We start from the raw sequence: 27648 nt of genomic DNA on the forward strand, positions 1-27648 counted from the left end.
GAAGAGGTGCAGCAGCATTCCTGCACGGCAGAACCTGAGCTGTCCCTGCCCAGGATGGGACACCAGCCCCATGGGCTTGGCTGGGCACGGCTGTGGCTTCACAATCAGCAAGACGCTGCCCTGAGGAGGGTGATCCTGCTCGCTGTGGTCAGACACATCCCTGGCTGCAGGGGATGTTTTGCCCGTGTCCCAACACGCCTGGCTTCTGTTTTGCAGGAATTTCTCCTGGCCAGGGTTTGCACCACTGGTGGACCCATCCCCTCTGCTGCCCTGCCCTGCCAGGAGGATTCCTGGGGACAGGAGGGATCCCAGAGGGGACAGGAGGGATCCCAGAGGGGACAAACCTCCCCCAGCTCTGCCTTGCCCAGGGAGCCCCTCGGGAGCACGAATCACGCCGGATTTGCACTTCCTCCTCAACACTGAGGATTATCCCTGCTTGGCTCAGGAGTTGCATAAGGTCTTGGCTTGCCAGCAAACTGCAGGCTGTCAGAGGAGCTGTGCAGCAGCCCCAGCCCCATCCCTGCTCCATCCCACAGCGAACACAGCAGCTCATTCCTAACGCCTTTATTGCCAGGGGACTCGTTACTGTCAGGGGGCTCTGGCTGCTCCTGCCCGCAGCGGCCACGGCCCCGGGAGCCTCTGTCCAGCAGGTGCACGCCATGGGTCAGGGCTGCCCCACCAGCAGCTGGATTGGAGGCAGCCCTTCATGGGGCTGGAGGAGGCTCCGTGGGCAGCAGGGCTGGGACAGGCAGGGGGACAGCAGAGCGGAGCTACAGGTAGGCAGGCAGGTCCTTCTCGATCACCTGTGGGCAAGAGGGGAGCGTTGTAGCCCAGGAACATCCCCAGCCTTCCCCTCCTCCCCAGCAGCAGCACTTACGTAGGGATCTTCCATGGGGCTGTACCTCTTCACCACTTGGCCTTCCCGGTTAATGAGGAACTGTGGGAATGAAGCAAGCCCTGGTGAGCGAGTCCAGGGCTCCCCCAGGGAGCTGTGGGGGTGTGGCAGCTGTAGCCCCCCCAGACTTGCTTCCCCCCTCAGCTGTGCTCTGGGCAGGGCAGGGTTCCCAAAGGTCTCTACATAAAGAAACCCCTTGGGATGCTCCTGCCCTGACAGCTGGGGTAACAGCACAGAGCAGAGCCCAGTGAGACTCCCTCCTACACCAGGGACCCCCCTCAGATCCCCAGAGGGACGTGCAGCCCAGAGGAGGCAACCAAAACCACTAGAGTGTCCTACCTTGGTGAAGTTCCATTTTATTGCACTAGGAGAGAAAAAACAGGAGTGAGTTTTGGACACAAAAGCCCTTCCTCACCCCCAGCCAGGCCCTGGGCCAAGCCCTCCCTGCTTGAAGGGCCGTGGGTCCCCAGGGCTCTCCTTCCCACACTCACTTGCCCAGGGTGCCTCTCCCTTTGGGCTGCTCCTTCATCCACTTCCAGAGGGGGTGAGCATCATCCCCGTTGACATCGATCTTGCTGAACATGTCAAACTTCACCCCGTAGCCCGCAGCAAATTCCTTGATCTGAGCGTTGGTCCCGGGCTCCTGAGGGGCCACACCGGGACCGTGAGGATCCCCGGGCCATCCCAACACTCCCGGGGAACCCGAGCCCCCTCCCCACGTACCTGCTTCCCAAACTGGTTGCAGGGAAAGCCCAGGATGCGTAAACCCCTCTCAGCGTATCGGGCGTGCAAATCGACAAGCTGAGTGTAGTTTACCGCGGTCTTCCCTCACTTGGAGGCCACGTTGGTGATGATACAGACGTCGCCCCTGCAGAGGGGTTGGACGAGCTGCCATTCCCCGCAGGGCAGGGGCAGAGGTCCCTCACCCGCCCGGCCGAGGCGTGAGGGTTACGCAAGAGCCGCTGTGGCTCAGCCTCGCCCAGCGCTGCGCTCCGCCACGCCGGGCCCGACCCCTCCGTCCTACCGATACTTTTCCAGGGACACGTCGTTGCCATCGATGTCGAGGGCGGTGAAGTCGTAGATGGCCTTGGCCGAGCGCCAGTCGTCCGCGTGGGCACACTGCGGGGCGAGCGCATCACTGCAGAGCAATGCCGGCCGGCGCCGCCACCTCCGCCCCCCTCAGGGACCCCGCGGAGCCTCAACGCGGCCCCGCCGAGCCAGGCCCGAGCCCCCGCCGCCCGCCCCGGACACCCCGCGGGAGAGACCCGGGCCCAGCCCCGCGCGGAGCGGTCCCGGAGCGGTCCCGGAGCGGTCCCGGAGCGGTGCCGGAGGGGTGCCGGGGCAGCCCCGCACTCACCATGCTCCGCACCGCGATCAGCCCTGGTCCCAGGAGCGCTGCCCGCGCCGCCGCCCGCGAGCACCACAGCGCGCCCCGCAACGCGCCGGCCCAGCCCATCGCCACTAACCCCGCCCCCTTCGGCCCGATCAGCCAATCAGCGCGCAGAGAGGCGGCCTGGGCGGGATGATGGATGGAAAGCTGACCAATAGAAGGGTAGGAAGGGCGGGGTGGCCGCAGGGGTGTTTATCGGGAGACACCACGAGGGCGGGGGGCAAGGACAGACCAAAGGGCGGGGTGTGGAGACAGGTGCTGCGGGCCACGCCCCCGGGGCGGCGATTCCCTCCCGAGCGGCCGCGGATTCCGAACGGAGCCTCAGCCACCCAGAGACCCATCCCGACAGCAGCACAGACCCACCCCGACAGCAGCACGGAGATGCCCGTTGATCCCGGAGCCAGCGGCGGGGGGCAGCTCGCGGTGGACTACATCTCCCAGGAGGCGCCGCGGCTGAGGCCCCCCGTGTGCGCGCGCGGGGCAGGCGGCAGCGCGGGCAGCCCGCGGAGGCCTCAGAGGCCAAGATGGACGACGAGGAGGAGACGTACCGGCTGTGGAAGATCCGCAAGACAATCATGCAGGTCCGGGACAACGGAGGCACCGGGAGGGCCGAGCCTCGTGTGTGTGTGGGGTTCCGGTGGGAGGCGGGGGGCGCGGAGGCCGGTCCGCCTGCCGGTTCCTGAGCGCGGTGCTGCCTCCGCAGCTCTGCCACGACCGCGGGTACCTGGTGACCCAGGACGAGCTGGATCAGACGCTGGAGGAGTTCAAGGCGCAGTTCGGGGACAAGCCCAGCGAGGGCCGGCCCCGTCGCACCGACCTGACCGTGCTGGTGGCTCACAACGATGATCCCACCGATCAGATGTTCGTGTTCTTCCCCGGTGAGCAGCGCGGGCCCGGGCGGGGCTCAGAGCGCGACCCAGGGGAGGTTCGGAGCTCGGGGGATTTTTGGGTTGTCTGGCTGAGCCCTCGGGGAGGGGAGTTCGGAGTGCTCTCGGTGACCCCGCGTCTGGCTGTTTCCTCAGAGGAGCCCAAGGTGGGGATCAAGACGATCAAGATGTACTGCCAGCGCATGCAGGAGGAGAACATCACCCGGGCGCTGATCGTGGTGCAGCAGGGAATGACCCCCTCGGCCAAGCAGGTCTGTGGGGACAGGGCCGTGTCCCCCTCAGGAGCTGTGAAAGCTTTCCTTGTCTGTTTCTTAGCGTTGCTGCGGGTAAACAAAAGCCCTGAATTTCCCTCCTAGAGCCTGTTGTACATTAGCACAGGCTCTTTTTTGGCACCCAGATGTGTTCAATCAGAGCAGCTGCTCCTGGTGGCAGTGGCAGAGATGAGAGCCCATGAGCAGTTAGTTGCTGGGGGAGGGAAAAACAGATGTTTCCCTGTTCCAGGAGATCCATGTGCTCATTCTCAGCCTGCCTGTGTCCGTGTGAGCCCAGGTGCTTACCGAGGAGCAGCTCTGAGCACTGCCAGGGCTGCCCCAGCCACCTCTGATGGGCCTTTTCCTTCCAGTCCCTGGTTGACATGGCTCCCAAATACATCCTGGAGCAGTTCCTGCAGCAGGAGCTTCTCATCAACATCACGGAGCACGAGGTGAGCAGGGGCAGGACAGCCCCTCCCTCGTGCTGGCTGCCTTCCTGCTGCCCCCAGAGTCCTTCTCCTGGTCTCTGGCTGGGCTGAGGGACACAGTTGTCCTTTTCCCCTCCCAAACACGTTGTATCTCAGCCTCTCTTGTGTTTGCAGCTGGTGCCAGAGCACGTGGTTATGACAAAGGAGGAGGTAACAGAGCTGCTGGCCCGATAGTATCCTTTGAGTGTCCCTTTGTGTCCCTTTGAGTGTCCCTTTGTGTCCCTTTGAGTGTCCCTCCATCCTGCTCAGGGGGTAATGGAATTTGGGCTGAAAACCCCTCCTCCTGCCAGGGTTCATTTCTGTTCCATGAGCAGCTCATGGCGTGTCTGGAGCTTCTCCTTGACCCCCAGCACAGCAAACTGAGGGAGAACCAGCTCCCCAGGATCCAGGCTGGGGACCCCGTGGCCCGGTACTTCGGGATAAAGCGTGGCCAGGTGAGAGGAGCAGGCTGAGGCAGCAGCTCCCTGGGGCAGGGCAGGGAGGGGATGATCCTTAAGGGCATTTTGGAGCTCTTGGAGCAGAAAAAGTGTCTCCTTCTCTTCCTGAGCTCTGTGTCTGCCCTGCAGGTAGTGAAGATCATCAGGCCCAGCGAGACGGCGGGCAGGTACATCACCTACAGACTGGTGCAGTGACACAGTGGGTAAGGATGAGGGACCCCCCTGCCTGGGGGGGCTCTGGGCAGTGCCAGGGGATGTTCCAAGGTCAGTGTGAAGCAGCTGCTTCCAGGGAAACATCTCAGAGTTGTAAATGGCTCATGGAGGGAGCTGCTGGGGAGAGCAGGGTGAGGCTCCCCTGTCAGCTGTGGCTCTGCTCAGGCTGTGCCTCTGCTCAGGCTGTGCTCACTGGGATTTGGGATGTTCAGAGGGACCTGGAGCAGGCTCAGGTCAGGGGCAGGAGGTGATGCCATCCCTGCTTCTCTTCCAGGTGTGAGGAGCTGGGTGGCTCCCACCAGCAGTTCACGGGCGCTCGGAGATTCCTGCACTTCAGGATGGCAAGGAAATCCAAGGAAATTCCCACAGTGCCTCTCTGCAGCCCCATCACTGGGCCTCATTCCTTGTCTTCCAGCTTGGACTTTGTGGTGACCCCTCAGTCCCTTCCAGGACTCAGCCATGGAGACCTGAAGCCATGGGAGAAAACGAGTGGGAAAGCCTTTTGCTCCCTGTTTTATGGGCTCTTGTTTGAAATAAAGGTTTGTACCCTCAGTGCTGTAGTGTTGCTCAGCCTCTCCCTGTGGCAAAGCCTCCAGACTCTGCAAGTTCCCATAATTTTCATTCTCTTTGGAATCTCTTCCTGCCAGGACTCTGCAGCATGGCTGAGCCCTGCAGAGCCTTCACCAGCTGCCCTGGGCAGTTTGGAAGCTGCAGTTCAGACTTACCTCCTCCTTCCCTGATCTCCTGCTTTGGGACCCTGCTGCTCAGACCCTGCCACGGAGGGTTGCTCATCACCCCCAGCTGCACTCATTTCAATCCATCCCAGGACTCTGGGGGCTTTAAACTTCACTTGTTGTGCCAGAAACATTTGGATTTGGGCTCCTGTGGCAGAGGGAGCCTGGAAGACCCTGATCCCCAGGACAAACACGTCAGAACACATTGGTTTTATTGGTTTTTTGGGAAGCTTTTCAGTATGAACACAGCAAGGCAGCATGGTGCAGCAGCACAGGCCTGTCAGGACAAACACAGAATCGACACAGCCAGGAGGGAGCTGCTGTTGTGGGAAGCTCAAGTGCAGCTTTAGCCCCTTCTCTCACTCACACTCACCCTCATCATCCTCACCCACCCTCACACACACACAGTACCGCCGTGGCAGCAGCATTCCCACATCCTGCTGCCTGGAAAAATCCAACTGTGCCCTTGAAAAATCCAAATCTGTGGAAGAACTGGAGGGCACAACAAATCCTGCAGGTCTCCAGCTCTTCCCTGGCTCAGTTCCAAACCTGTGAGTTCACCTGGGTTTATGTACCTTTGCTGAGATGGGTTCTCCATCGACTTCAGAGGGCTCAAAACTCCTGTCCATTGCCTGGTTTTGCAGTACCAAGGTGTCTGAGACCCCTCCAACACCACCTGGTCTGTCTCCACAAGCAGGAGAACAAAGGAAAAGGCTCTCAGCTCATTCCAAGCTAAAACTCTACTTGTTTCTCTGTGCCTCAGTGCAGGAAAAGTCTCATAGCTTTAAAAAAACCCCACTTTGGCTTTAGTCCCTTTGCCAGCAGAGGTAGTGGTGTCATGTTGAAGGGTTGGTTCATGTCTTTGCAGAAAAGGAAAGGAAGCTCAAAATTACACTGGCTGGGGCTGGGCTGGTCTGGATCCAGGCCATGGTGGCCCTGAGGAGGAGGAGGAAGAGGCACTTCCCCCTGGGGACCTGCCCCTTGCCCAGTTGCAAGAGCAGAGGGAGTTAGTCCTGGACTTGCAGCACAGCTTTTTGGAGATGCAATGACTGTACAACCAAACCACGACAGCTCAGCAGGGCTCAGGACCCTGCAGACCCTGCCCTAAGGCTGTCCACAGCCTGAGGCTGCTCCTTGCATGTCTCCTGCCAAGGAGGGAAATGCCCACCAATCCAAATGCCTGTCAACCCAAGCAGCAGTGAAGATGCCATCAGCTGGGCCACAGTGCTGAGGTTTTGGGGCAGGAAATCCATCCTGAACCCTACTTCAGTCAGGTGACAGTGAGGGACATCCCCTGAGATCCTGGCACAGCCCCAAAGCCAAGCCTGGCTCAGGGTGAGATGATGCAGCTGCTCCAGCTGTGTCCCTGTCCCTGTGAGCTGCCTTCAGTTCCATCTGTTCCTGTGGTGTCATTCTCCTGCCCATCTTGAGTGATTCTTGTTCTCATGCCACTCCTGGAAGCCTTGGCTCCCTTCTAGCCTCAGCCATCAGGGATGACCAGGTCCTGTGACTCCTCCAACCTTGATCTCACAGCACAGGTGAGGGATTCAGGGATTCAGGTGCACAACAAAAATAAAACACCTGGCACTGGCACAGCCCTGGCTTCCTCCCCAATCCTGAACAAGTGGAGGGTTTGTCCAAACAGCTCCCTCCCAGGCAAGGTCCTTCATGGCCCCAGCTGAGCCAGGGGTCCCAGCAGGCTGTGACCCTGTTCTCTGGCTGGACACTGAGGGGCTCAGGGGTTTTGTGTGAAAGCTCCAGCCAGGACTCGCCTGCAGCTGACACACCAAACCCCCCCGGGCTGCCACATGTCCCTCCCACCCCTCCACATTCCACTTTCCAGCATCTGGGCAGCCTAGGGGATTTGCCCCTTTGTCCATCCCGGTGTCTGTGGTGGCTTAGATGAGCCGGGGCTGCAGCTCGTGGCTGCCGTGGCCCCGAGAGCTGCCGGGCTGGTTTGTGGCATCCCTGGGGCTGCCGGGGCTGCGGCTCTCAGCGTGCTCCTCCAGGTCGCTTTGCTCCTCCCCAGGGCTGCAGCAGCGGGGAGCCGAGCCCTCTGCATCCGACTGGCCCACGCTGCAGCTCCTGCTCCGCAGCCCCTCGCTCCCCTCGTCACAGAAATTAACCTCTTCCGTGCTGGTCTCGCTCCCCTGCTTGGTCAGGTGTGTCCGTGGCTCCCCAGCGTCCTCCAGCTCCGAGTCGGAGTCCACGGAGCGGTCGCCGGACTCTGTGGGACAGAGGAGCTCTGTGCCACCCTCCAGCCCAGCACCATGCCATCAGCAGGAACTTCCTGCAGCAAACCTGGGGTCCCTGGGGCAGGGGATGGGTCTGTGTGCCCTCCGTGCCTCCCAAGGGACCTGTGCCCACCGGGAACCCGCAGTGCCTCTCACTGACCTGCAAGTGAGTCAGCGCTGAAAGCCAAATTCCCTTTCTCCGAAGGCAGCTCCAGGTAGGGGCTGGTGCCAAGAGGAGCCACGGGCTGGGAGCCTGCATGGGCCTGGGAGGGAACAGGGACGGTGGTGAGGGCATGGAGGAGTTCTCACTCCCCAGGAGCTGACTCCAGTGATGGTTCATGGAACATCCTCCAAGGATCCCCCTTCCCTGGGGGTTCCTACCTGCTCAGCACCACTGGCCACCTCCTCTGTGGCACCTGAGCCACGTGTGCTGGGCTCAGCTGGTGCCATGTCCTTGTGCTCGAAGATGGTGGGGTAGAAGATGATGAGTGCCTCAATGATCCGAGCTTGGTGGGGATAATCCACGAGAGAGGACAAGGAAATCGTGGCATCTGTGGGCCTGGGGCGCATCAGCGTCGGCCCAAAGACGATGCCCAGGTTGCCTGAGGTCATCTTGTTGTCCTGTTCCACCTCCATGATCCTGGGTAGGAGGGGGAGGAACAGCTTGTGAGAGCAAGGAGGGAGAGGTGTGCATGGGCAGGGCTGGGGGAGCTGCTGGGCTGGAGAACTCGAGCCTCAGGACGGGGAGAGAAGCAGCTGCAACCACAGCCCTTCCTCCTGGCTGCAGCGAGGAGGCTGCACACACCTCCCCACCCCATAAAGGATAAAGGGAAGGTGCCCAGCAGCCACACAGGCTCTGGCCGTGCCCCTCTCACCTCCTCAGGTGCTGCAGGAGGAACTGGAGCGTGGCCATGTTCTCAGAGGGGAGCTCCTTCAGCAGCTCCCTCAGCTTCAGCACCAGGCTCAGCACCACGCGGTCGGTGTCAGCTCCTCTGTCCACCAGCTCGGGGCTGCCCTTCCCGCTGCGGCCCTTGGCCTCCCCGCCCTGCAGGCTCTCCTTGGCCAGCCCCATCAGCTCGTTGTACAGCCTGAAGGGCATGAGGGGCTCTGGCAGCTGCAGGGAGGAGAGAGAAGAGAAGAGAAGAGAAGAGAAGAGAAGAGAAGAGAAGAGAAGAGAAGAGAAGAGAAGAGAAGAGAAGAGAAGAGAAGAGAAGAGAAGAGAAGAGAAGAGAAGATGATGCTGGTCCTGGGAGCAGGTCCCACCTCCATAAGATCTGGACCTGTGCCGAGCTGCTGAGCTGGCGACACCTGGGGCATTTCTGCAGTGAGGAAACTTCCCTGGAAGTGCTTGAGGCCAGCTTGAAGAGAACTTAGAGCACTTTTAACACCCATTCCACGAGCCTGTGACCTGCAGTGCTGCAAACCTCTACCCAGAGGTGACATTTATTTATCCATCTCCTGGAGCGTGTCTGTCGAGCCTCGTTAGCCCTGGCCAAGGAGCACTTGTGAAGTTCCAGCCAAAAGCAGTGTTTGATCCACGCGTGGGTGCTCCCCGCTGGGTTGAGGTGCAGGGATTCCCTTTTTCTCCTGGAAAATCCCTGGCTGGGGTTGGCCCAACTGGGGGTTCCCCAGCAGACAAGGGGTGGCTGGGAAGAGGACAGGGATGGGTTGTTCTGGGTGGGGGAGGCAAGATGTGAAGGGCACGGGATGTGCAGGGCACAGCCTGCAGCAGAGGTGGAGCTGTGGCAGGGGAAACTGTTCTCTGGAGTTCGTGTGAAGCAGAAGGAGCTGGTGTTGACTGCTGGGTGTTCCACATGGCTGGGGATGTTTTCAGAGCAGCCTTAACGGATGTTTTGGGGACAGGCTGCCTCACAGCAGAGCGGGCTCCCTCCATCCACCCCTTTAGAGAAGGACTTTAACCCATTGCTCTGCAGCAAGGGCTCAGGTTGGGGCTCAGCACTGATTTTCCCCTCTCTTTTCCACTCTGCTTCTCTTTGAAAAAACCATGAAAGCCACTCAGAGTCCTTGACTTCTGATGTGATGTGTTTTCCCTGGGAGGTAACACACAGCTGCCCTTGGGGAGAGGGAGTGGTTACAGAAAAAGGCAGCACAAAGAGTTAACGCACGGCTGCTGCAAGAGAGAAGCGGCTTCCGCCGTGCCCCTGCCTTGCGGTGGCTCGGAGGATGTGGGTGACGCTGTTTGCAACGGCAGTTTGGGTACAGGGTGGGGGGTGCTGGGGCTGTGCACACACTGGGGTGGCCCGAGAGGCCGAGACCCCACTGAGCCCACCCAGGGGTGATCCCAGGGGCAGAGACCCTGCTGAGCCCACCCAGGGATGATCCCAGGTGCAGAGACCCCACTAAACCCACCCCAGTGTGATCCAAGGGACAGAGACCCCACTGAGCCCACCCAGGGGTGATCCCAGGAGCAGAGACCCTGCTGAGCCCACCCCGGGGTGATCCCAGGGACAGAGACCCCACTGAGCCCACCCCAGGGTGACCCAAGGGGCAGAGACCCCACTGAGCCCACCCAGGGGTGATCCCAGGGACAGAGACCCCACTGAGCCCACCCAGGGGTGACCCAAGGGGCAGAGACCCCACTGAGCCCACCCAGGGGTGATCCCAGGGGCAGAGACCCCACTGAGCCCACCCCAGGGTGACCCAAGGGGCAGGAACCCTGCTGAGCCCATTCAAGGTGAGCTCAGGGGAAGAGACCCCACTAAGCCCCCCCCAGGACGACTCCAGGGTCAGAGCCCACCCCATGGGGACATGACTCAGCCCCTGCAGGGTGACCTTTGCTGGCCCCTTCCCTTTTTGGGTAGCCAGTTCCCCAACTGGAAGGGGTGGAGCGCTCCTTGTTCAGTGCTTGGGCACGTCGCTGTGCTGTGGCTGTGACCGCAGTGACGCCGTGTGGGATGAGCTGGGGGGGGTCACCGTGGCCCCATCTCCAAGACCAACCCACTCCTCCTCCCTCCCAACCCAGCCTGTCACTGAGGCCAGTTTGTGCAGAATTCCTCCTGCCAGGTTGGTTCCTCTGGCCGGCTCCCCTCCCTGCCCACCACGAGGCCTCAGCACCTCACCTGTCTCAGGTAGAGCTTCAGGACGTTGCTGATGTCGTGAGGGGAGGCCTGGGACAGCTCCACCAGCTCCTTCCCATTCTCAAAGGCCTGGCAAAGCTTCTCCACACGTGTCTTGACACCGTTAACTCGGTAGATGCCCTGTGAAAGAGAGAAAAGTGGAGCTGAAGTGAGGGGAGAGGTTCCTCGTCATGTTTGCATGGGACAGTGAGCTGTGTGCTCCCACCCTCTCCTTCTGGAGTGGGAAATCCCTTTGGGAAGTCATTTTGGGATATCTCCTTCCAGCTCAGTCATTCCTGCTGCACAGGAAAGCAGGAGGAAGGAGAGGTGATTTTCCAAAGGTAGAGTTTGGGGTATCTAGGCCAAGCTCATCCATGGCTCCCTGCCCTGTGGAAATCTGAAATCAAGCCTGTTGGTTTTCCAGAGGATCCTTCCAAGGGCCTGTGGCTCAGCCAGCTGAGGAGGAGGAGGAGGAGAGGGGAGTGTCACTCACCTTTGTTTTCAGGGCTCGCTTCTCAATCTCTGAAATGCATTTCTTGACGATGAAGGGGATCCCGTCCGGGCTGCCCCGAGACGCCTTGGTGAAGTCCTGCCCGAAGAGCTGCAGCTTCCCTTGGAGCTTCTTGTGCCCACACTGGATGGCCAAGGTCTCCAGACACTTCTTGTGGCAGGCCAAGTAGCACTGGAAGAGAAAGGGGAACACGTGGAGGCAGGGGCAGCCACAGAGACAGCAGGCACTGCTCAGAGCATGGTGAGAGACAGGAAAAATGCCTTGGGGATGCTGCAGCACCAAAGGAAAGCACCGTTTTCCACCTGGAACCCTCCCCACAGGAGAAATGTCCTCCTGACCACGGTCAGAGCTGGGTTCCAGCCCCAGCTGTCCCAACTCACCTCCTCACACTCGGCTCCCTGGAAGTACACGTAGCTGTTGCACTCCCGACACTTGGAAGGGGCACGGAGCTTCCTCAGCCGGTGGGTCTGGGCAGCCTTGGACAAGCCAACATTCCGAAAGGGCCCTGTGGGAACTGCCAGCTCCGGGGTGATCCCGTTGATGCCTACAGAAAAGGAAATGTAGGTAAGGAACAGCTTGAGCAGGACTGTCACTGTCACCGGTCTGAGCAGGGCTCATCCCTCAGGAAAGGCAGAGCTGCTGGGGACACCACCAGGGACCTCCAGCAATTGCTGGGTTTGCCTGTAGAATTTGGGAAAAGCAGCCCGTGGGGAGCTCCGCTGTGGTGGGGGGTGTGGCAGCAGCACTGTCACCTCCCACCCTGTCACCTACTCTGCTCAAAGGGAGTGGTGGTGCTGTCCTTCTCCTCCAGCTCCTCACTGGAGGACGCGGTGCCGTTGGATGACAGGCGCTGCAGCTTGTGGCTGAACTCACCTGTCCAAGGAAAACCCACAGACCAGTGAACCACCTGCAAAGCTGCTTCTCTCCTGAGAGCTCACCCCATGCCATCAAATCCCACCCTATCCCACTGGAGACTGGGATCAGCATGGTCATTTACAGCAGTGTTCTCACAGGGCTGGTAAAACAGGGGATGGTTCCCTACCCTAACTGGGAAGCTCTGGGTTTAGATTGGTTGTGCTGGGAGGGGCTCCTGGGCTGTTCCCATATCTACCTGCATTGGAATCCAGGCTGCTGTCAGCATCAGTGACAGAGGTTGGCCAGGATTTATGCACCTTGTGTCCCCTCCCACCTGCAGAGAGAACACACAGTCCCTTGGGATTGCTGTCTGTGTTTAGGAGGGAATGGCTGGAGAACAGCCTGGATGCTGGGAGAAACTGGGATGACTGAGGGAAGCTGCTGGTGGGGTTTGGTGCTTCCAGTGACACCCAGCAAGGAAATGGGAGATGGGAAGATGGGCAGTAGTTTCTTAGGGAGCAAAATGCCACAGATCTGATTTAGTGTCCTTCAGGAGGAGGCTCCCAGCCCGTCCTGCTGCTGCCAGCAAAGCCCCTCGTACCCTGGGGGTCCCACTCTGGGGGGACATGGGAGAGGGGATGCAGAGCTCTGGGTGCAGTCTCACCTCTTCTCTCGGCCGCTCCGGCCCCACTTGGCGACTCCTTGGCTCCTGCTGCTCCCTCCGAGCCAGCCCCAGCCCCCTCTGCACTCGTGGAGAACTCAGTGGCACTGAAGCTGCCCTTCTGTGCCTGAGTAAAGGGAGACCTGGAGGGGAAAAGGGAATGTGGATGGGAAGGAAGGACACTTGGAGACTTTATGGCTGCCATCCACCAGTCTACACAATCACAGTCTCTTAAATGCTCAACAGCCTGTCTCATCTAGGATGAACTGAAGGATAAGAGAGCAATTCCCAGCTGGTCCAGCCCCAGCATTCCCAGCAGGAGCTGCCTTCAGGAATGCTGAAAGCATCCTGCCTCCTGCAGGAGGGCGTGGGTGGCAGGAGATAACGAAGGGAACTGGAGCATTACCCAGGAATGAACCCTGTCCTCCCTTACCAGGCACTGTGGGACACGTAGGGCTCGAAGTCGTACTGGACGTCGGGCTCGTCGCCGCGCTGCAGCTGCCGGACGTGGGAGGCGTACTGCTGGCCCGGGTCGTAGAGCTTGCTGCTCTCACACAGAGTCTGGAAGTTCACGGGCAGAGGTGCTGTCTGCATGTGCATGAGCTGGTAGAAGGAGATGGTGACCTAAAAGCGACGTGGAGAGGGACAGGCGTGAGCCTGGTGGGCTGGGTTAGGTGGGAAATCAGGAGAACAAAGCGGAGCTTTTCTGATCTTGAGGGAGAGGGGAGCTCTGCATCCACCCAAACGCCCTCTGGAATAGGGGCAGCTCTGCTGGAAGGGAGCTCTGAGCTCTCCAGAGCAGGGCACAGCCACCTCCCACCCTGGGGACGCCCCACTCACCGACTTGATGACCTGGTCAGACTGTTTGATCATTTCATGGATCTGCCGCAGACAGTTCACCTTGGTGTCCTCCAGCTCCTGCTTCTGCGTGTTTGCATCGGCCACGCAGGTACGATACGTGGCCATGGCCTCTTCTGCCTGGGAGGTGGGAGAGCAAGGAATGGGAAAAGCTCAGAGGTGAGGAGAATAAGAGCAGCCCCTTGGACCCTGTCCATGCAGGCGTTCCTGAGGATCAGTTCACCCCACGTGGCTCAGGGGACAGCAGGAGCAAGGAGGCCCCTCCAGAGCTGTCACCCTCCTACCTTGTTCTTGGCTTCCTCTTCCAGCCGCCTCTTCTTGTCCAGGGTTTTGGTGGTGATGCTGCTGGTGGTGTTTTGCTGCTCCTCCTCTGCTTTCACTGCCATGTACTTGGCCTTGTCGTGCTCCTCGCTGCGCTGCATGTATATCTGCTTGGCCTTGCGCAGGTTCCCCTCTGCCTCTTGCTGCCAGGGAGAGCCAGGGTGAGGCTGGAGCCCAGCAAGGGGGTCACCAGCTTCTGCCAGGGTCCCCCAGCACAGCGGAGGCACTCAACACTGCTGGAGAGGGGCAGGGTGCCCAGCAGCCTCAGAGGAGGTTGCTCCTCAGAGTCACAGGTTGCTCCAGGCTGGGATTGGGAACACAAACCCAGGCACTCACCAGTTTCCTCTGCGCCCGGTGCCACTGCTCCTTGATCTCCTTCCTGCGTTTCTCATGTTCCAGGCGTCTCACCATCAGTGGCTGCGTGGGGAGGGAGGGAGGAACAGCCCCATGATGACCTGAGCTGAGCACTCCTGCTCTGCCCTCCCCAAGAGTTTGCACAGAGAAGTGCCCTGTGGTGGTCACTGGCACTCCCGGCACAGGCACTGGTTTGAGCCAGGGGTGGAAATCTACAGTCTGGGAAGTATTAGATGCAGGTTCCCTCTGGACTGAGCTAAGGAAGCGCCACCTCTGCAACACCAGGACCTCCAACCCCAGGAAGGACCTTCTGTCCCCTCACCTGAAGGAAGCTTTGTTGCTGCAGGGCGCTGGCTGCCTGCACAACTGAGATCCCGTGCTCCATGTCCTGCTCCAGGGCCAGCAGATAGATGGACAGGAAAGGCATGCTGGTCTGGGGAGGAGAAAAACACATCTCCCTGAGCCCCAGCACCGAGCGTGAGCCCAAGGAGATGCATCCTTTGGGGAGGAAGAACCAGAGGCAAGGTAAGGCTGGTGACTGCTGGCAAAAGCCCCATCCTGAATTTCTCCAGGCAGGGCTCCAAAGAGCTGCCCCCATGTCCTCCCAAGCTGGGGCACATGGAATGGGCTCTCCAGTTTCTGATTCCCAATCCTGCCTGGCACTGGGGGCTTCAGGGACTTGGGGACTTACCTCCTGACTGATCATTTGCTTGTAGATGTTTGCTATCTTCTGGAGCGCTTTGGCAAACTCTGCCTCTGGAAGGAAGAGGTTGAAAGTCAAAAGACACATGAGACTCTGGGATTTCCCAGGTGGAACCCGATCTCCTTTTGAAAAATCAATGAGGAACTTGAGCAGGGAGGTTCCCACTGCCCTGGCAGCATCAGCCTCCTCCAGGAGGGGCCTCAACCTGTCCCATGAGGTCAGACCTGCTCCAGAAGAGACCCACCTGCTATCCCCCCACTCACCCACTGTGGTCCTTTTGTCCACGTATCCTATCAGGTCCTTCATGTACTTGGAGATGGTTTTGGCATACTGGAGGGCAGCATCCACGCCCCCCTCACAGCGCTGCAGCATCACATCCACTTCTTCAGCAGGAGGACGGGCTGTGCAGGGACAGACACTCCTGAGCTTCCAGTGCAAACACCCCCAGCTCTGTGCCCGCCCCGGTGCCACCAGCTCTGCTGCCTTTCCCCAGCTGAGCAGTCACGTGTGACTCGGGACAGCAGCGACGATGGGGAAGGTGCTGGTCCTGCACAGACCCCAAGCCTTGCACCCAGACTCATCCTGCTTACCTGTGTCACAGTTGTCCATGCCCGAGGGCACTCCATCTCCTCTGGGCCCAGGAATCCCCCCACAGAGGCTCTCCATAGTCTTTGGGAATTGGGAAAGAAGAGGGACTGGTCAGCCAAGAGGATGGGGAGCAGCTGGAGGGGCTGGCCAGATGGATGGAAGCTACTGGAGCCTTTTTGCCACTGCTGGAAGTCAGCTGTGCCCAGGCTGTGCCCCGTAGCTAATGGAACTGTGACTGGAGCAACAGCCTGCTCTGGGCTCACACCAGAGCTGGGGGGAGCAGCCAGAGCCCTGTGTGATCCCCAGCCACACATGGCAGCAGCACCAAGGTATCCATCCAGGACATCACTCACCTGGCTCTGGTCGCTGGGTGGAATGGAGAGGATGGTGCTGCTGTCCACCTCCCCCATGAGGAACTCGGACACCCTGTGGGGAGAGGAGCAGGGCTGGATTCAGCACAGTGACACGGGCTGTCTCAGGGGATGGCTGCCCACACTGCCTTACGTGCTGCTGAAGGACACGGCGATGGTCTCCACAGCCTTCTCGAACTCCCGCTTGTCCGCCTCATTGTTGGATTCGTAGTGGAAACCTGGAGGTGAGGAAATGTGACAGCCCTGTTGCCACAAGCAGCCGTCCCTGTCCCAGCAGAAAGACCTGCCAGCTCACGCTGGTATCAGAGAGGGCTTTGGGGATGGGGAAGGGGCTGGGGTGAATCAAGGGAGCAGAGGGAAGGATCATCCCTGTGGACAATGCATTTTTCCAGCACAGTAGTTTCCCCCTCTTCTTCCCAGGACTGACGTCCCTGACAGCATCTCTTGGCTCATGTTTCTGTTTATTCCCGTTACTCAGGGCTGCTGGAAAAGTGCTGCTGGACCTGTTCCACTGCCTGCCCTGCCTCACGGCTCCTCCAGAGCCCTCTCCAAGCAGGATGAACTCCTTCAGGAGGGCTCTTGCCCGCAGTCAAATGAGGAACCACCACCAAGCAGCAGGAACTGGGGCTGACAGCGCTTGGCAAGCTCCCATACCACGGGACACCAGCAACCAGGGCTGCTGGGCAGACCTTGGGTCAGCTCCTTGGGGTGGGGAGGGGTCTGCTCCAAGCCCATTCCCTCCCATCCCTACGTGGAACCAGCAGCCCCCCTGCCATGCTGTCCCCTGTGGTGGCTGTTGGTGTCCAGGAAGACATGGGTGACTCAGAAGGTTGTGCTGTGCCTGTGGTAGGTGCAGCCACCCCCTCCCCGTGGGTGACAGCAGCAGGAGGTGGTGCCCAGCTGGGATCTGACCTCCCAGACCCCGCTCCGTAAACACGAGAGGCTGCCAGGAGCAGGATCTGATTATTTCATTGTTTTTCCTGCGGCTGTGCCTGGAAACCCCCAGGCAGGATCTGTCATTTCTGACACTGCATCATCCTTAAAGCTGAACCACACCAAGAGGCAGACGATGCTTTTGCCCTCTCCACCAGTCCATGGGGCAGCTCCACTCCTGGTAACCCCTTCACGGGCTCCCCAATTCCCTCCCACCCCACCGTGGGGCAGGAGGGGAGTGGGACAGAGCTCCCAGCACCACTGTCTCACCCTTGACTTTGGAGATGAGGGTCCCAGCGGCCGTCAGGGTCTCCAGGGTGTTGAGCAGTGGGTACTTGTTGATGACCTGGCGCAGGATGCGGAGGGTTTCACCCAGGCACTCGTGGGCCAGCGGCCGCTGAGGCTCCTTGGGGTCTGCAGGAGAGGGGGGCTGAGATGCTGCATCCTTGTGCCACGTCCCTGCCCCATGTCCCTGCTCCCTGTCTCTGCTCTGCATCCCTGTCCTGTGTCCCCTGTTTACCTCCCAGCCACGTCCAAGGCAGGGACCTGCCATCTCCCAGACTATGCAGCAAATCCCCCCGGCCTCAGGGCTCCCCATGGCTGGCACAGCCACATCCTGCTTGCCCAGCACCTCCCCACAGTGTGGCCGTGTGTGTCCTGCCCAGCCTGCTATTGGCCAGGGGGCAGTCTGACCCGGCTGGCACAGCCACATCCTGCTTTCCCAGCACCTCCCCACAGCGTGGCCCTGTGTGTCCTGCCCAGCCTGCTATTGGCCAGGGGGCAGTCTGACCTTTGAAGCATTTTTTTCCTCCGTAGTAACTTTTCCCTTTGAAAGCAGTTTGGGAATTTCCTCCATTTCCTTCCCTCCCTCCTGCCGGATGGACGCTTCCAGCCAGGAGGGATTGGCTGGTTCAGCCAGGCTTGCTGCATCCCACAGGTTCCCCCCAGGACCTTCCCTTCTGCGGGCTCCAGTTGCCAGCCCAGGGGTCTGGCCAAGACCCCCTAGTGCAGATCTAGGGCTGGGGACTGACAGCCTGGTTAGGAAGTGAGGAACCTCCCTCAGGAAAGTGCTGGGATGGGGGATCAGCACCCACTGCCCAGCCAGGCAAAGACACCTCCCCATCCCAGCCCCCAGCTCAGGGCTGGAAAGGGATTTCTGCAAAACCAGGACTGACAACGTGGTGTCATATGCCCCCAGACCACGGCATTGATACATTCCCTGCGTCCCCTCAGGCAAGGACAGCTGCTCATGAGCCTGCAGACCACCCAGCCCCTCCTGCTGGCTGCCCTGGTGGGCTGGGGGCCGTGCCCGGCACCCCGTGGTGGCCGGGGGGCCCTGGCAGGCGGCTGGCACCGCTGCACTGTAAACAGGAAAACGGGCGGATGAAAATAGCAGGCAGGAAGCCGCGTTATCCTGGCTCCGAGCTACACTAACCCACCACTCTGACCGCAGCTGCACGCTGCCCCGGGGGTCCTGCAGCCTTCTGGCCCAGACAGAGACTCCCCAGCCACGGGTGGGTGTGTGCCAGGGTGCCGAGATGCAGCTGTTAGCCGCGGGGTGGGCACTCACCATCGCGCAGCACCACGTCCCGCAGCTTCTCCAGGGCATCGGCGAAGCGGGCGACGTCCGCCAGCAGCTGGGAGATGTCCTCGGGGTCGATGAAGGGACTCTCCCCGCCCTCCATAGGGCTGTAGGCCATGGGGGTCTTGTGGCCCTTGGGCCCGGCGCGGGGGGCCGTGGGCAGGGAGAAGCCGGTGGCGCTGGCATGGCGGCTCAGGCTGGTGGGGCGCTTCAGGGTGCCCACGGCGCTGGGGCTGCTGCTGAGCTTGGCACTGCCAGAGGGCAGCTCCCCACTGGAGCCCGGCGCCTCCAGGCAATCCTTGCGGGAAAGCTCCTGGGGAGCGAGGGTGACTGTGAGGGTACAGCATGGCAGGGACCCCAGAGAGGGAAGCACCCCACACCACCATCCTGGAGAACGAGCTGTAGCTTTGGGGGACTGGTGCCAGATCCTGCAGCTTGTCGTGCCTCAGTTTCCCCAGGTAGGGATCCCCTTTGGGGACCATCATGGGAGAGTGGGCAGGGTCTAGGCACTCGCCTGGCTGCCCCCATCAGTCCCTGCCAGCTCCTCTGGGTCTGTGTTTGTCATGAGGGGCACACAGTGACGGTGTGGGTGACACTGTTTGCCCAACCCAGCACCCACCGTGATGGGGCTGTCCAGGGGGTTGGGGACCCCAAAAGAGCAAAATGGCAGCAGGATCCGGCCCGCATGTCTCTTCCTCTTTTTCAGCAGCTGCTATGCTGGGGAAGGAGGCAGAGACAGGGACACCTCCCATGCTATTGTTTGGGTTTTACAGGTATTTTACAGATGGAGGAAGCCCCAAATTTCTAGGGGTAAAATTGCACTGAGGGAGGGGCTGGTACCGGCACTGTTCAGAGCTGTCACGGCTTGAGGGCCACACGAACAGTGAGAGTCCTTGGGCGTGGGGAGGGGACCCTGCAGCCCCTCAGCAGCTCCCACCAGCGACCCCCGGCACCCGGTTTGACACGAACGCGGGGGGTCTCAGCACCCCCGGGCGGGCGCTGCCGGAAGTGGTTTTGGCACCGGCGGAGCAGACACGGAGCACCGAGAGCACGAGGCTTCCGCGGGCGAGGGCGAACGGGGGAGCCCATCCCCACGGGGAGGCCAGACCACCATGGGGCTGCGAGGAGGCACAAAGACCTCCGCCCCAGCACGCCGGGCATCACCCCAGCCCTGTCCCGCTCCTCCCGGCTTGCAGCGGCCCCGGTGCCTCCCGTCCCTCCCTCCGGCGCCTCGGGGTGCCCCCGGCCGTACCGTCAGCCTCACGGCGGGCGTGCGGGGCAGCGAGTCCAGGGAGCGCTGGGGCGGGTGGGCTCTGCCCGCCGCCGCCGAGGGGCTGTAGCTTTTCTTACCCGCAGCCCGACCGAGCATCCCGCTGGCTGCCACCCATAGGCCCCTCTCCCGGGGACTCGGGGACGGGGATGGGGACGGGTGTCCCCTGCTAAGAGCCGCGGGTGGGCTCCGGGTCGCCGTCAGCATCGTGCCAGCCCGGTGTCGCCTCCCGCAGCGGGACTGGGGCGCAGGCGCGGGGCGGGCGGTGCGGGGTGCGCCGGGGAGCCCCGGCGGGCAGCGTTTCCTCCCGGCCCCTCCGGCTCCGGGGGGTTCCACGAGTCAATAAATAAATATCTGGCAGAGCCGAGGCACCGGGGCTGGCCGAGCCTGCGGTCGCCCCGCTCTCATCCCGGTCCCCAGGGAGGTCTGTGAGTCTCTCTGCCCTTCCCAAAGCCTCGGCAGCAGCCCCCCCGCCTTATTTCCTCCCTGTCCCTTCCTGCCCTCTCGCCTCCCTCGGTGGCTGCTCCGTCCCTTTCATCAGGGGTAAAAATCCCACCCCCAGCCCCGCGAGTAAGGTTCTTTCTGGTTTCCCTCCTCTCCACAGACCTCCTGGACGTATCCAGGGCCCCACTGCCAAGCTGTGGCTCTACCCAGCAGTTCCGTGGGTGCCGGTGCCCCTACAGCCCCCACCGTGCCAGGGGTCCGGCGGAGGCACTCACCGGCAGGCTCTGCGGGACGGGGCTTCCCGCCCGGCTCTTCTTGGAGATGGAGGGGGTTTTTATCAGCTCCCGCTTCTTCCGGGAGAACATTGTTCCCGGGGGGCCGAGCCGCTGCCCTCAGCCCCTCGCTCGGCCCGGTTCCTGGCCGCCGTACCGGTTCCTCGCGGCGCCGGTCACATTCGCGGGGCGCAGTGTCAGGAGGGCGCGTGTGACGCCGCCTCGTTTCCTCATCGGCTTCGCAGCCCGACCTGAAACAGGAAAAGCCGAACGCGCACCCAGAAGCGAGGCCGGGGCCAGGGGCACCCTGGCTGCCCTGCGGGGTCACAGGGGGCAGCGGGACCCCGGCACTTCTGGGGTTTCCAGAGGGTTTCAGTGCTGCAGTTCGGGGCTTACAGAGTTGGGGGGGGTTGAGCCCCTCTCTTTGGAACTCTCTTTGGTGGGAGTTCTCAGAGGGTTTCAGTGCTGCAGTTTGAGGCTTACAGAGTTGGGGGGGTTGAGCCCCTCTCTTTGGAACTCTCTTTGGTGGGAGTTCAGCCTGTTTGGGGGTGTCCATCCATCCAGGGATGACAATCTGAATGTCCATCCCTCTGAAGGCCCCAGGTGTGGGGTTGGGTGGGATGGGGGGCTCTGGGCTCCCACTTGTTGGATGCTCCCGGCTCTGCCCTTCTGTAGGCTCGGTGGCGGTGCCGGGACCGGCCCTCTGGGGTCACAGCCCTGCCTCCTGCCCTCCCCGGGCTCTGTGCACCCACAGTCCCACCGTGACTCTCCCACGCACGGGGCATCGCGACCTCACAACGGGAGTATCGGGGGACATCGGACAGACCCCTGCAGAGAGCTGGACCGGGCCCTCTGGGTGCTGCGTGGGGACCCCCGGCCGCTGCCCACGGGCTGCTGGGGACGGCTGCCAGCCCCTGTGGGCAGTTGGGGGGTGATGGTGTCCCCTTCCTGCTCTCCTTCATCCCGGCACCTCCCCGCCGGGCCGTACCAGGCCGGGCCATACCGGGCGGTCTCTCGTGGAACTTATGCCAGGTCCGTGAGGACACGGGCACGGCGGAGGGCAGGCCAAGAGGAGCAGGATGCTGTTGGGGATGGGTGGAGGTCTGTGAGGTGCAGGGATTATGGAAGGTGTACGCGTGGCCCGCGTGTATGCGTGAGCGTGGGTGCGTGTGAATGTGTGAGGCATGAGTGAGCGAAGGTGCGAGTGCGTGTGCGAGCGCAGGGCAGCGCCCGTGGGTCGGGGGGTGCGTGTGTGTATGTGTTGTGTGTGTGTGTTGTGTGTTCTGTGAGTGTTGTGTGTTGTGTGTGTGTTGTGTGTGTGTTGTGTGTGTGTTCTGTGTGTGTTCTGTGTGTGTGTGTTTTGTGTGTTCTCTGTGTGTGTGTGTGTTGTGTGTTACATGTGGCACCCACGGGCACGGGCCACGGTGCCCACACCCGTGTACAGGGATGCACACGCGTGTGCCCGTGTGTACCCAGTGCCCGTGTGTACCCAGTGCCCGTGTGCCCGGGACGGCTCCAGTTCCGGCCCCAGGCTGCCCCGACTCCGGTGCCTCTCGGTGCTCCCCGAGTGGCAATGTCGGGGTTCGGGACCCTCCCCTCGATCCGGCCGCTCCTGCCCTTATTTGGACATTTCACCCCGTCCAATCAACGCGGGGGGGGCCGGGCCCGACCCCGCCCCCGCCCCGCCCGAGCCCGCTCCGGTACCGGCCCCGTTGCCCGCTCCCCGCTCCGGTACCGGCTCCGTTCCCCGCCATGAGCAGCTCCCAGTTCAACAAGGGCCCGTCCTACGGCCTCTCCGCCGAAGTCAAGAACCGGGTGAGCCGCGGCGGGGGCCGGGCGGTGCCGGGACCACCGGGCGCGGGTGAAGCGGGAGCTGGGGGATACCGGGGCCACCGGGCGCTGTGGCTGCCGGTGCTCCTGGAGGCGCGGGAGAGTCGAGCATCCCGGTGCTGCTGGGGCGTCCCGGTTACATCCCGGGCTCTGGAGAGGCGGGCGTTTTTCCGATATGCCCCAGGACTAAAGAGCCGGCCAAGAGCGGAGAAGTTGCGGGATTCCGGGAAGATGGAAATCCGGGGCTTCCCGGGAGGATGCGGAACTGAAGGACTCAGAGTACCGAGGTCTCTGAGGGCTGGGGAGAGCGAAGCTGGGCTCCCAGTCTCGAGTGTCCTGAACCTGCCTAGAGGGTCCCAGGGACGTGTCTTGGGGACCGCGGTTGGGTGTCTCCCGTGCGGCGGCCGCTGTGGCTCCGCTGCCCCCGGCAAATGGAGGGGACCTTTCCCGTCACACCCGAGGCTGGGGGCGATCGCCTCGCTTCTCTCCGGACCAGCTCCACAAAGCTTCTCCACTTTCTGCTTCCCCGCAGCTCCACATCGCTGTACGGGATGCTCCGACCTGGCAGCGTCCCCGCGTCTCCGGGGATGCGGCTTTTGGCCCCGGTGACTCTGCCGCCGAAGTGCCGCGGGGCCGGGAGGGGAAGGAGGGATGGGAGCCTCCGACTGAGCTGTTTGCACCCCTAGGTGGGATCCGGATGCGGTGGGGTGCAGCTGCCGGCACCCTCCTGCCCCCGCACGGGGGTCCTGCCGGGCCGGGGGGCGCAGGGGACACAGCAGCCCCGGGTGGTCGGTGCTGTGCCCAGGCGAGCAGAGACTGAGCCGTGGTCACCCCGGGGCAGGTGGCTTGAGGGTGGTTTGAAAGTGTTCTGCCCGGGGACACCTGGACAGGCAGGAGAAGGGACAAGTGGTGACAGGCACGCGGCTGCCGTGGCCGGGGTGGTGGCGGGATGTGGTGGCCGTGGCCGGGCGCTCGCTCCTTACCTGGCCTCGCAGGGGATTTGCAGATTTGCATTTCGTAACGGGGAGAGGATGAGCCCCGGCCTGCCCGGGGCTGGGCTGCCCCAGCTGAGCGGGTGACAGTGTTTCATGTTGATTCAGCAAGACGTGAGCCAGTCCAACTGCCCCGGTGTGTCTGATGGAGGTGACATCACCGACTGGGAGCCAGATCAACCAGTGACATGCTCCCAGTCTGTGGAAGCCCTTGCAGACTGGGCTGTGGTGGGATCTCTCTGGGGCTGGTGCACTCCCCATGCCCTGGGAAATCCTCAGGCTGGCTGTGGGGAGGGAAGAGGAACTGGCTTCAGCTGCTCATGCTCCAGAAAATCAGCTGGTGGGACTGTAGAATGCCCCAGCCAGGACACATGTGGTGTCATGAGGGTGAACCATGTCCTGCATCAGCCGAGCTTCCATTTGGAACTGGAGTGTCTCCCTGCCACGTAGCAGGGCTGGACTGTGCCCATCCCAGAGTCTCCCTGTGTCCAGGATCCCTAGGAACTCATGGCCTTGGCACATAAGAGGACCAGGAAGGGACAGGATGGGCGAGAGGCTGGTGCATGCCCTGGGGCCACCCCCAGGTGCCAGCTGAGCATCAGAGGCGCTGGGCTGGGGCAGGACAGCACTCGGGGTTTCCAGACCCTTCCCTCCCTAGGCCAGGAGAACTTTCCCTTCCCTTGTGGGCCGGGGGCTGAGACGACAGAGATGCTGCTGGCCCTGGCAGCTGGTCTCCATTTGGGAGGAGACATCCACATTCCTGGCATAGCCGCGGTGACTGAGGAATCTGTGGTGGAGGCTGGGCCTCGCCAGAAGGGAAAGGGAGAGCATCTCGTGGCCAGGACCCCTGGAGCTCAGAGCTGAGCTCCCACGGGCTCCAGCAGACAGGGAGAGACAAATCCGGGGGGTCACTTCCCCCTAATCCCATGGGCAGTTCCTTCTCATGCTTTTGGAATGGTTCAGAAGCTGCTGTATCTGCTGGCAGCATCATACTCATGCTCCTGTCCCTGTTCCCATACCAAGGGTGGGAACTGTCCCCATGAGGGGTTTGGGGTGCACGCTGGGACCCTGCCTGAGCTGTCCCCCCACTGCCCCCCAGCTCGCCCAGAAGTATGATCCACAGAAGGAGGCTGAGCTGCGGACGTGGATCGAGAGCGTGACAGGAAAACAGATTGGACCTGACTTCCAGAAGGGGCTGAAGGATGGGGTGATCCTCTGCGAGTGAGTCCTGGGGCAGTGCTGAGCATGGCCCCAGCCCCTGCTCCAGCTGGGAGGAGATGGGGGATACCAAACCTCCAGGGGACCCTCACCAGCCCTTGTGGTGGGAGGGTGGGCTGGATGCGTGCCAGTGGGACCTGCCAGAGTCACCCCCAGGGCTTCTGTGTCTGGGGAGAGCCCTGAGGACAAACAGGGACTGGGGGGGGGGAACTTGCCTCAGATGGAGGAGGCCTGGGCTGGACCTTCCCAAAAGGAGCTTATGCCCTGCAGTCACTTTGAGGTTTTTTCCTGCCACAGCCTCATGTCCCCCTGCCTCCCTCCAGGCTCATGAACAAGCTGCAGCCCAACTCAGTGAGGAAGATCAACCACTCGGCCCAGAACTGGCACCAGGTAGGTGCAGCTCTGCTGCCACCCGCCTGCTGTTCCTGCTGTCACCCACCAGGGCTCACCCCTCTGCCTCTCCACAGCTTGAGAACCTCTCCAACTTCATCAAGGCCATGGCCAGCTACGGTATGAACCCCGTGGACCTCTTTGAAGCCAACGACCTTTTTGAGAGCGGGAACCTGACACAGGTGCAGGTGTCACTGCTGGCACTGGCGGGAATGGTGAGCACAGAGGATGAGCAGTTTGGGACGGGCTGTAGCCCCATGGGGACCTCGAGTTTGGGCTGGTGCTTGTGGGACCCCACAGTTCCCCCTGCCCAGGGAGTGGTTGGGGGGTTTGGGACCCCTGTCCTTCCTCACAGCCGCTCCTGGCAGGCCAAGACGAAGGGGCTGCAGAGCGGGGTGGACATCGGCGTGAAGTACTCGGAGAAGCAGCAGAGGAATTTCGACGAGGCCAAGATGAAGGCTGGGCAGTGCGTGATCGGGCTGCAGGTGGGCTGCCACACGGGGTCCCATGGGTGGAGGGCTGGGCAAAGGGTGCTCAGTTCTGTCAGATTCTCAGCGCTGTCACAGCTCCAGGCATTGCTGGAGGGACCTAAGGCATGAGATGCCTCAAGTGTCCTTGGGATGGGGGACCATCTTGGCTCTGTGTCCAGTGGCTGGGAGATGGGTTAGGGAGCACTGGCTGTGCTCCCCAGCCTGGGGGGGATAGGGACAGGGGGAGAAGGGGCACATGTGGGGCAGCACACATTCCTCACCAGACCCCTTTGTCAGATGGGCACAAACAAGTGTGCCAGCCAGTCTGGCATGACGGCCTATGGCACCAGGAGGCACCTCTACGACCCCAAAAATCAGATCCTGCCACCCATGGACCACTCTACCATCAGCCTCCAGATGGGCACTAACAAGTGTGCCAGTCAGGTGAGCCCCCACACTGAGCTGGGGAGGGATGGGAGTGCCACAGCTGAGCCCTGCTCCATCCTGTCATCCTGTCCTTCCTTCCAGGTGGGCATGACGGCTCCCGGCACCAGGAGACACATCTATGATGCCAAGATGGGGACAGAGAAGTGTGACAACTCATCCATGTCGCTGCAGATGGGCTCCAACCAGGGCGCCAACCAGAGCGGGCAGGTCTTTGGCCTCGGCCGCCAGATCTACGACCCCAAGTACTGCCCCCAGGGCAGCCAGGGCGAGGTGGCCAACGCTGCCGGGGACCTGAGCGGGGACCCGCCCGGGTACCGCTACTACCGTGAGGAGGAGGAGAGCTACTGAGCGGGATGGCTCCGCCCCAGCCGCACCATCTCATGTGCAGCCGCGTTCCGGCCTCCACTGTCATCATTCCCTCTTTTAAAACTCTTTTTTTTTTTTTAAACTCTGGAAATGAATCTATTTTTCTGAGCGAGGAAATAAAGACCGTTTCTAGAGAAGAGCCCAGCAGATTTCCCCCCCCAGGAGCTCCAAGACCCTGGGGCAGCAGGACGGTGGCAGATGTTGCAGCATCTGGGAGTGGACAGTGTCACCTCTGACTCAGCCAGCACCCACCACACACCCCTGTGATGCCCCCGGATCCCTCAGCAAGGAGCGGGAGTGGGTGCCCTGCTGCCCCTGGTGCTGCTGCTCGTCCCTGTGCTGGCAGGACCCTGCTCAGCCCTGTGGAGGAGAGGGCCTGGGGTCAGCGGGACACGGGGGAAGCACATCTGGGAGAGGCTGCGTGGCCTCGGGCTTGTGAGTGTGAGTGTGAGTGAACGTGTGTGTGCACGCAGCTCTGCACTCTGGTGCGATCGCTAAATGCTGGAAATGCCCTTTTTGCAGAACTCGTAGAGACCAAGTTTTCAAGGCCACGGTGATGGCTGCAGGGCTGGGCCGGGAGCTGGCACACCTGGCACAGCTGGCACACCCAGCCCTGCTGCAACCTGATCGCCCAGGCTCGTTGGAGCCGAGGTTGGCTCCAATGGCTGCATCCTGCACCGGGGCGGTGCCCTGCCCATCGATATCTCCCCTCCCGTGAGGTTTTTAATGTGGATGCTCTCAGACTGAAACCATTTATTAAAAAAAAAAACAAACCCTTTCAACATAAACAGGAGCTGGTGTCTGCTGCAGGCGCCTTCTCCAGCCTCAGGCGGGTCTCTCTCTGTGCCTGGGGGGCTGCAGAGAGCTGGGTGAGATCCCCGGAGTGACAGAGGGCTGGGGCGGGATGCTGCGTGTCCCGGGGAGCCGGGAACGGGCTGCGGGGTTAATGGATGTGCGGGATGAATGAGTAATTAACTGTGCCAACGGGACGGGATGGGACGTGCCTATTCCGGGAAGGGATCCACCTTTTTTGGGGGAAATGCTGCGTTTCGGAGAGCCACGCCGCTCCGTGGGGCTCCCAGGGGTGGAGTGGGGTGGGATGGGATGGAATCCATGGGATGGGATGGAATGGGATGGAATCTATGGGATGGAATGGGATGGAATCTATGGGATGGGATGGGATGGGATGGAATCCATGGGATGGGATGGAATGGGATGGAATCTATGGGATGGGATGGGATGGAATCTATGGGATGGCATGGGATGGGATGGGATGGGATGGGATGGAATCTATGGGATGGGATCCATGGGATGGGATGGGATGGAATCTATGGGATGGGATCCATGGGATGGGATGGGATGGGATGGGATGGGATGGAACGGGACAGGACGGGACGGGACGGGACGGGATGGGATGGGATAGAATCCATGGGATGGGATGGAATGGGATGGGATCCATGGGATGGGATGGGATGGGATCCATGGGATGGGGGGGGTGGGGGCGGGATTCCTACTCCCCGCCCCCCGCCGCACCTGCCCCTTTAAGAGCCGGCTCCATGACGTCACGCCCACGGCTACTTTGTAGCGCGGGGTGGGCGGGGCCTGC

The 27648-nt window shown here is 61.6% G+C and overlaps 4 protein-coding genes across 6 annotated transcripts; 2 read left to right on the plus strand and 2 right to left on the minus strand.

The window, feature by feature from the left end:
- Positions 1 to 549: 549 nt before the first annotated feature.
- Positions 550 to 2402, minus strand: GPX4 (glutathione peroxidase 4). The gene is made up of 7 exons (XM_041417051.1): positions 2253 to 2402; positions 1920 to 2014; positions 1619 to 1763; positions 1387 to 1538; positions 1235 to 1259; positions 878 to 937; positions 550 to 803 (listed from the first exon to the last, which is right to left on the minus strand). The coding sequence occupies exons 1-7, from the start codon at positions 2349 to 2351 to the stop codon at positions 771 to 773; spliced, it is 609 nt and encodes a 202-aa protein (XP_041272985.1). The 5' UTR covers positions 2352 to 2402; the 3' UTR covers positions 550 to 770.
- Positions 2403 to 2709: 307 nt separating this feature from the next.
- Positions 2710 to 5113, plus strand: POLR2E (RNA polymerase II, I and III subunit E). The gene is made up of 8 exons (XM_041417038.1): positions 2710 to 2866; positions 2989 to 3163; positions 3308 to 3423; positions 3795 to 3875; positions 4026 to 4084; positions 4267 to 4345; positions 4478 to 4551; positions 4836 to 5113. The coding sequence occupies exons 1-7, from the start codon at positions 2810 to 2812 to the stop codon at positions 4541 to 4543; spliced, it is 633 nt and encodes a 210-aa protein (XP_041272972.1). The 5' UTR covers positions 2710 to 2809; the 3' UTR covers positions 4544 to 4551; positions 4836 to 5113.
- Positions 5114 to 5509: 396 nt separating this feature from the next.
- Positions 5510 to 20529, minus strand: ARHGAP45 (Rho GTPase activating protein 45). 3 transcript variants are annotated; one of them, XM_041417014.1, is made up of 23 exons: positions 20333 to 20529; positions 18332 to 18656; positions 17032 to 17175; positions 15962 to 16046; positions 15811 to 15883; positions 15460 to 15538; positions 15133 to 15270; positions 14858 to 14922; positions 14489 to 14599; positions 14149 to 14229; positions 13776 to 13955; positions 13474 to 13611; positions 13067 to 13257; positions 12637 to 12776; positions 12229 to 12306; positions 11889 to 11990; positions 11498 to 11661; positions 11100 to 11288; positions 10610 to 10747; positions 8405 to 8643; positions 7911 to 8169; positions 7690 to 7792; positions 5510 to 7522 (listed from the first exon to the last, which is right to left on the minus strand). In XM_041417014.1, exons 1-23 carry the CDS (start codon positions 20420 to 20422, stop codon positions 7194 to 7196), a joined length of 3441 nt encoding a protein of 1146 aa, XP_041272948.1. In that variant the 5' UTR covers positions 20423 to 20529; the 3' UTR covers positions 5510 to 7193. The 3 variants fall into 3 exon arrangements, with proteins under 3 accessions (XP_041272948.1, XP_041272930.1, XP_041272939.1); XM_041416996.1 differs by lacking the exon at positions 20333 to 20529 and adding an exon at positions 19596 to 20149; XM_041417005.1 differs by lacking the exons at positions 12229 to 12306; positions 20333 to 20529 and adding an exon at positions 19596 to 20149.
- Positions 20530 to 21702: 1173 nt separating this feature from the next.
- CNN2 (calponin 2) lies at positions 21703 to 26797 on the plus strand. The gene is made up of 7 exons (XM_041417027.1): positions 21703 to 22144; positions 24251 to 24372; positions 24693 to 24759; positions 24837 to 24974; positions 25128 to 25244; positions 25527 to 25673; positions 25758 to 26797. Exons 1-7 carry the CDS (start codon positions 21776 to 21778, stop codon positions 26022 to 26024), a joined length of 1227 nt encoding a protein of 408 aa, XP_041272961.1. The 5' UTR covers positions 21703 to 21775; the 3' UTR covers positions 26025 to 26797.
- The last annotated feature ends 851 nt before the right edge of the window (positions 26798 to 27648 follow it).

The sequence above is a fragment of the Onychostruthus taczanowskii genome, unplaced genomic scaffold (genome assembly GCF_017590055.1).
Source record: "Onychostruthus taczanowskii isolate IOZ18803 unplaced genomic scaffold, ASM1759005v1 scaffold106, whole genome shotgun sequence".
NCBI lineage: Eukaryota > Metazoa > Chordata > Aves > Passeriformes > Passeridae > Onychostruthus > Onychostruthus taczanowskii.

Excerpts from the sequence above, each read along its gene's own strand:
- POLR2E (XM_041417038.1), top strand. The coding sequence starts at position 2,810 with ATGGACGACGAGGAGGAGACGTACCGGCTGTGGAAGATCCGCAAGACA. Across the intron at positions 3,164-3,307 it reads GATGTTCGTGTTCTTCCCCG|AGGAGCCCAAGGTGGGGATC; the intron begins GTGAGCAGCGCG and ends CTGTTTCCTCAG. Across the intron at positions 4,346-4,477 it reads TCGGGATAAAGCGTGGCCAG|GTAGTGAAGATCATCAGGCC; the intron begins GTGAGAGGAGCA and ends TCTGCCCTGCAG.
- ARHGAP45 (XM_041416996.1), bottom strand. The coding sequence starts at position 19,820 with ATGCTGACGGCGACCCGGAGCCCACCCGCGGCTCTTAGCAGGGGACAC. Across the intron at positions 15,884-15,961 it reads GCCGTGTCCTTCAGCAGCAC|GGTGTCCGAGTTCCTCATGG; the intron begins GTAAGGCAGTGT and ends CTCTCCCCACAG. Across the intron at positions 14,230-14,488 it reads AGCAACAAAGCTTCCTTCAG|CCACTGATGGTGAGACGCCT; the intron begins GTGAGGGGACAG and ends CTCCCCACGCAG.
- CNN2 (XM_041417027.1), top strand. The coding sequence starts at position 21,776 with ATGCACACGCGTGTGCCCGTGTGTACCCAGTGCCCGTGTGTACCCAGT. Across the intron at positions 22,145-24,250 it reads CCGCCGAAGTCAAGAACCGG|CTCGCCCAGAAGTATGATCC; the intron begins GTGAGCCGCGGC and ends ACTGCCCCCCAG. Across the intron at positions 25,674-25,757 it reads CTAACAAGTGTGCCAGTCAG|GTGGGCATGACGGCTCCCGG; the intron begins GTGAGCCCCCAC and ends CCTTCCTTCCAG.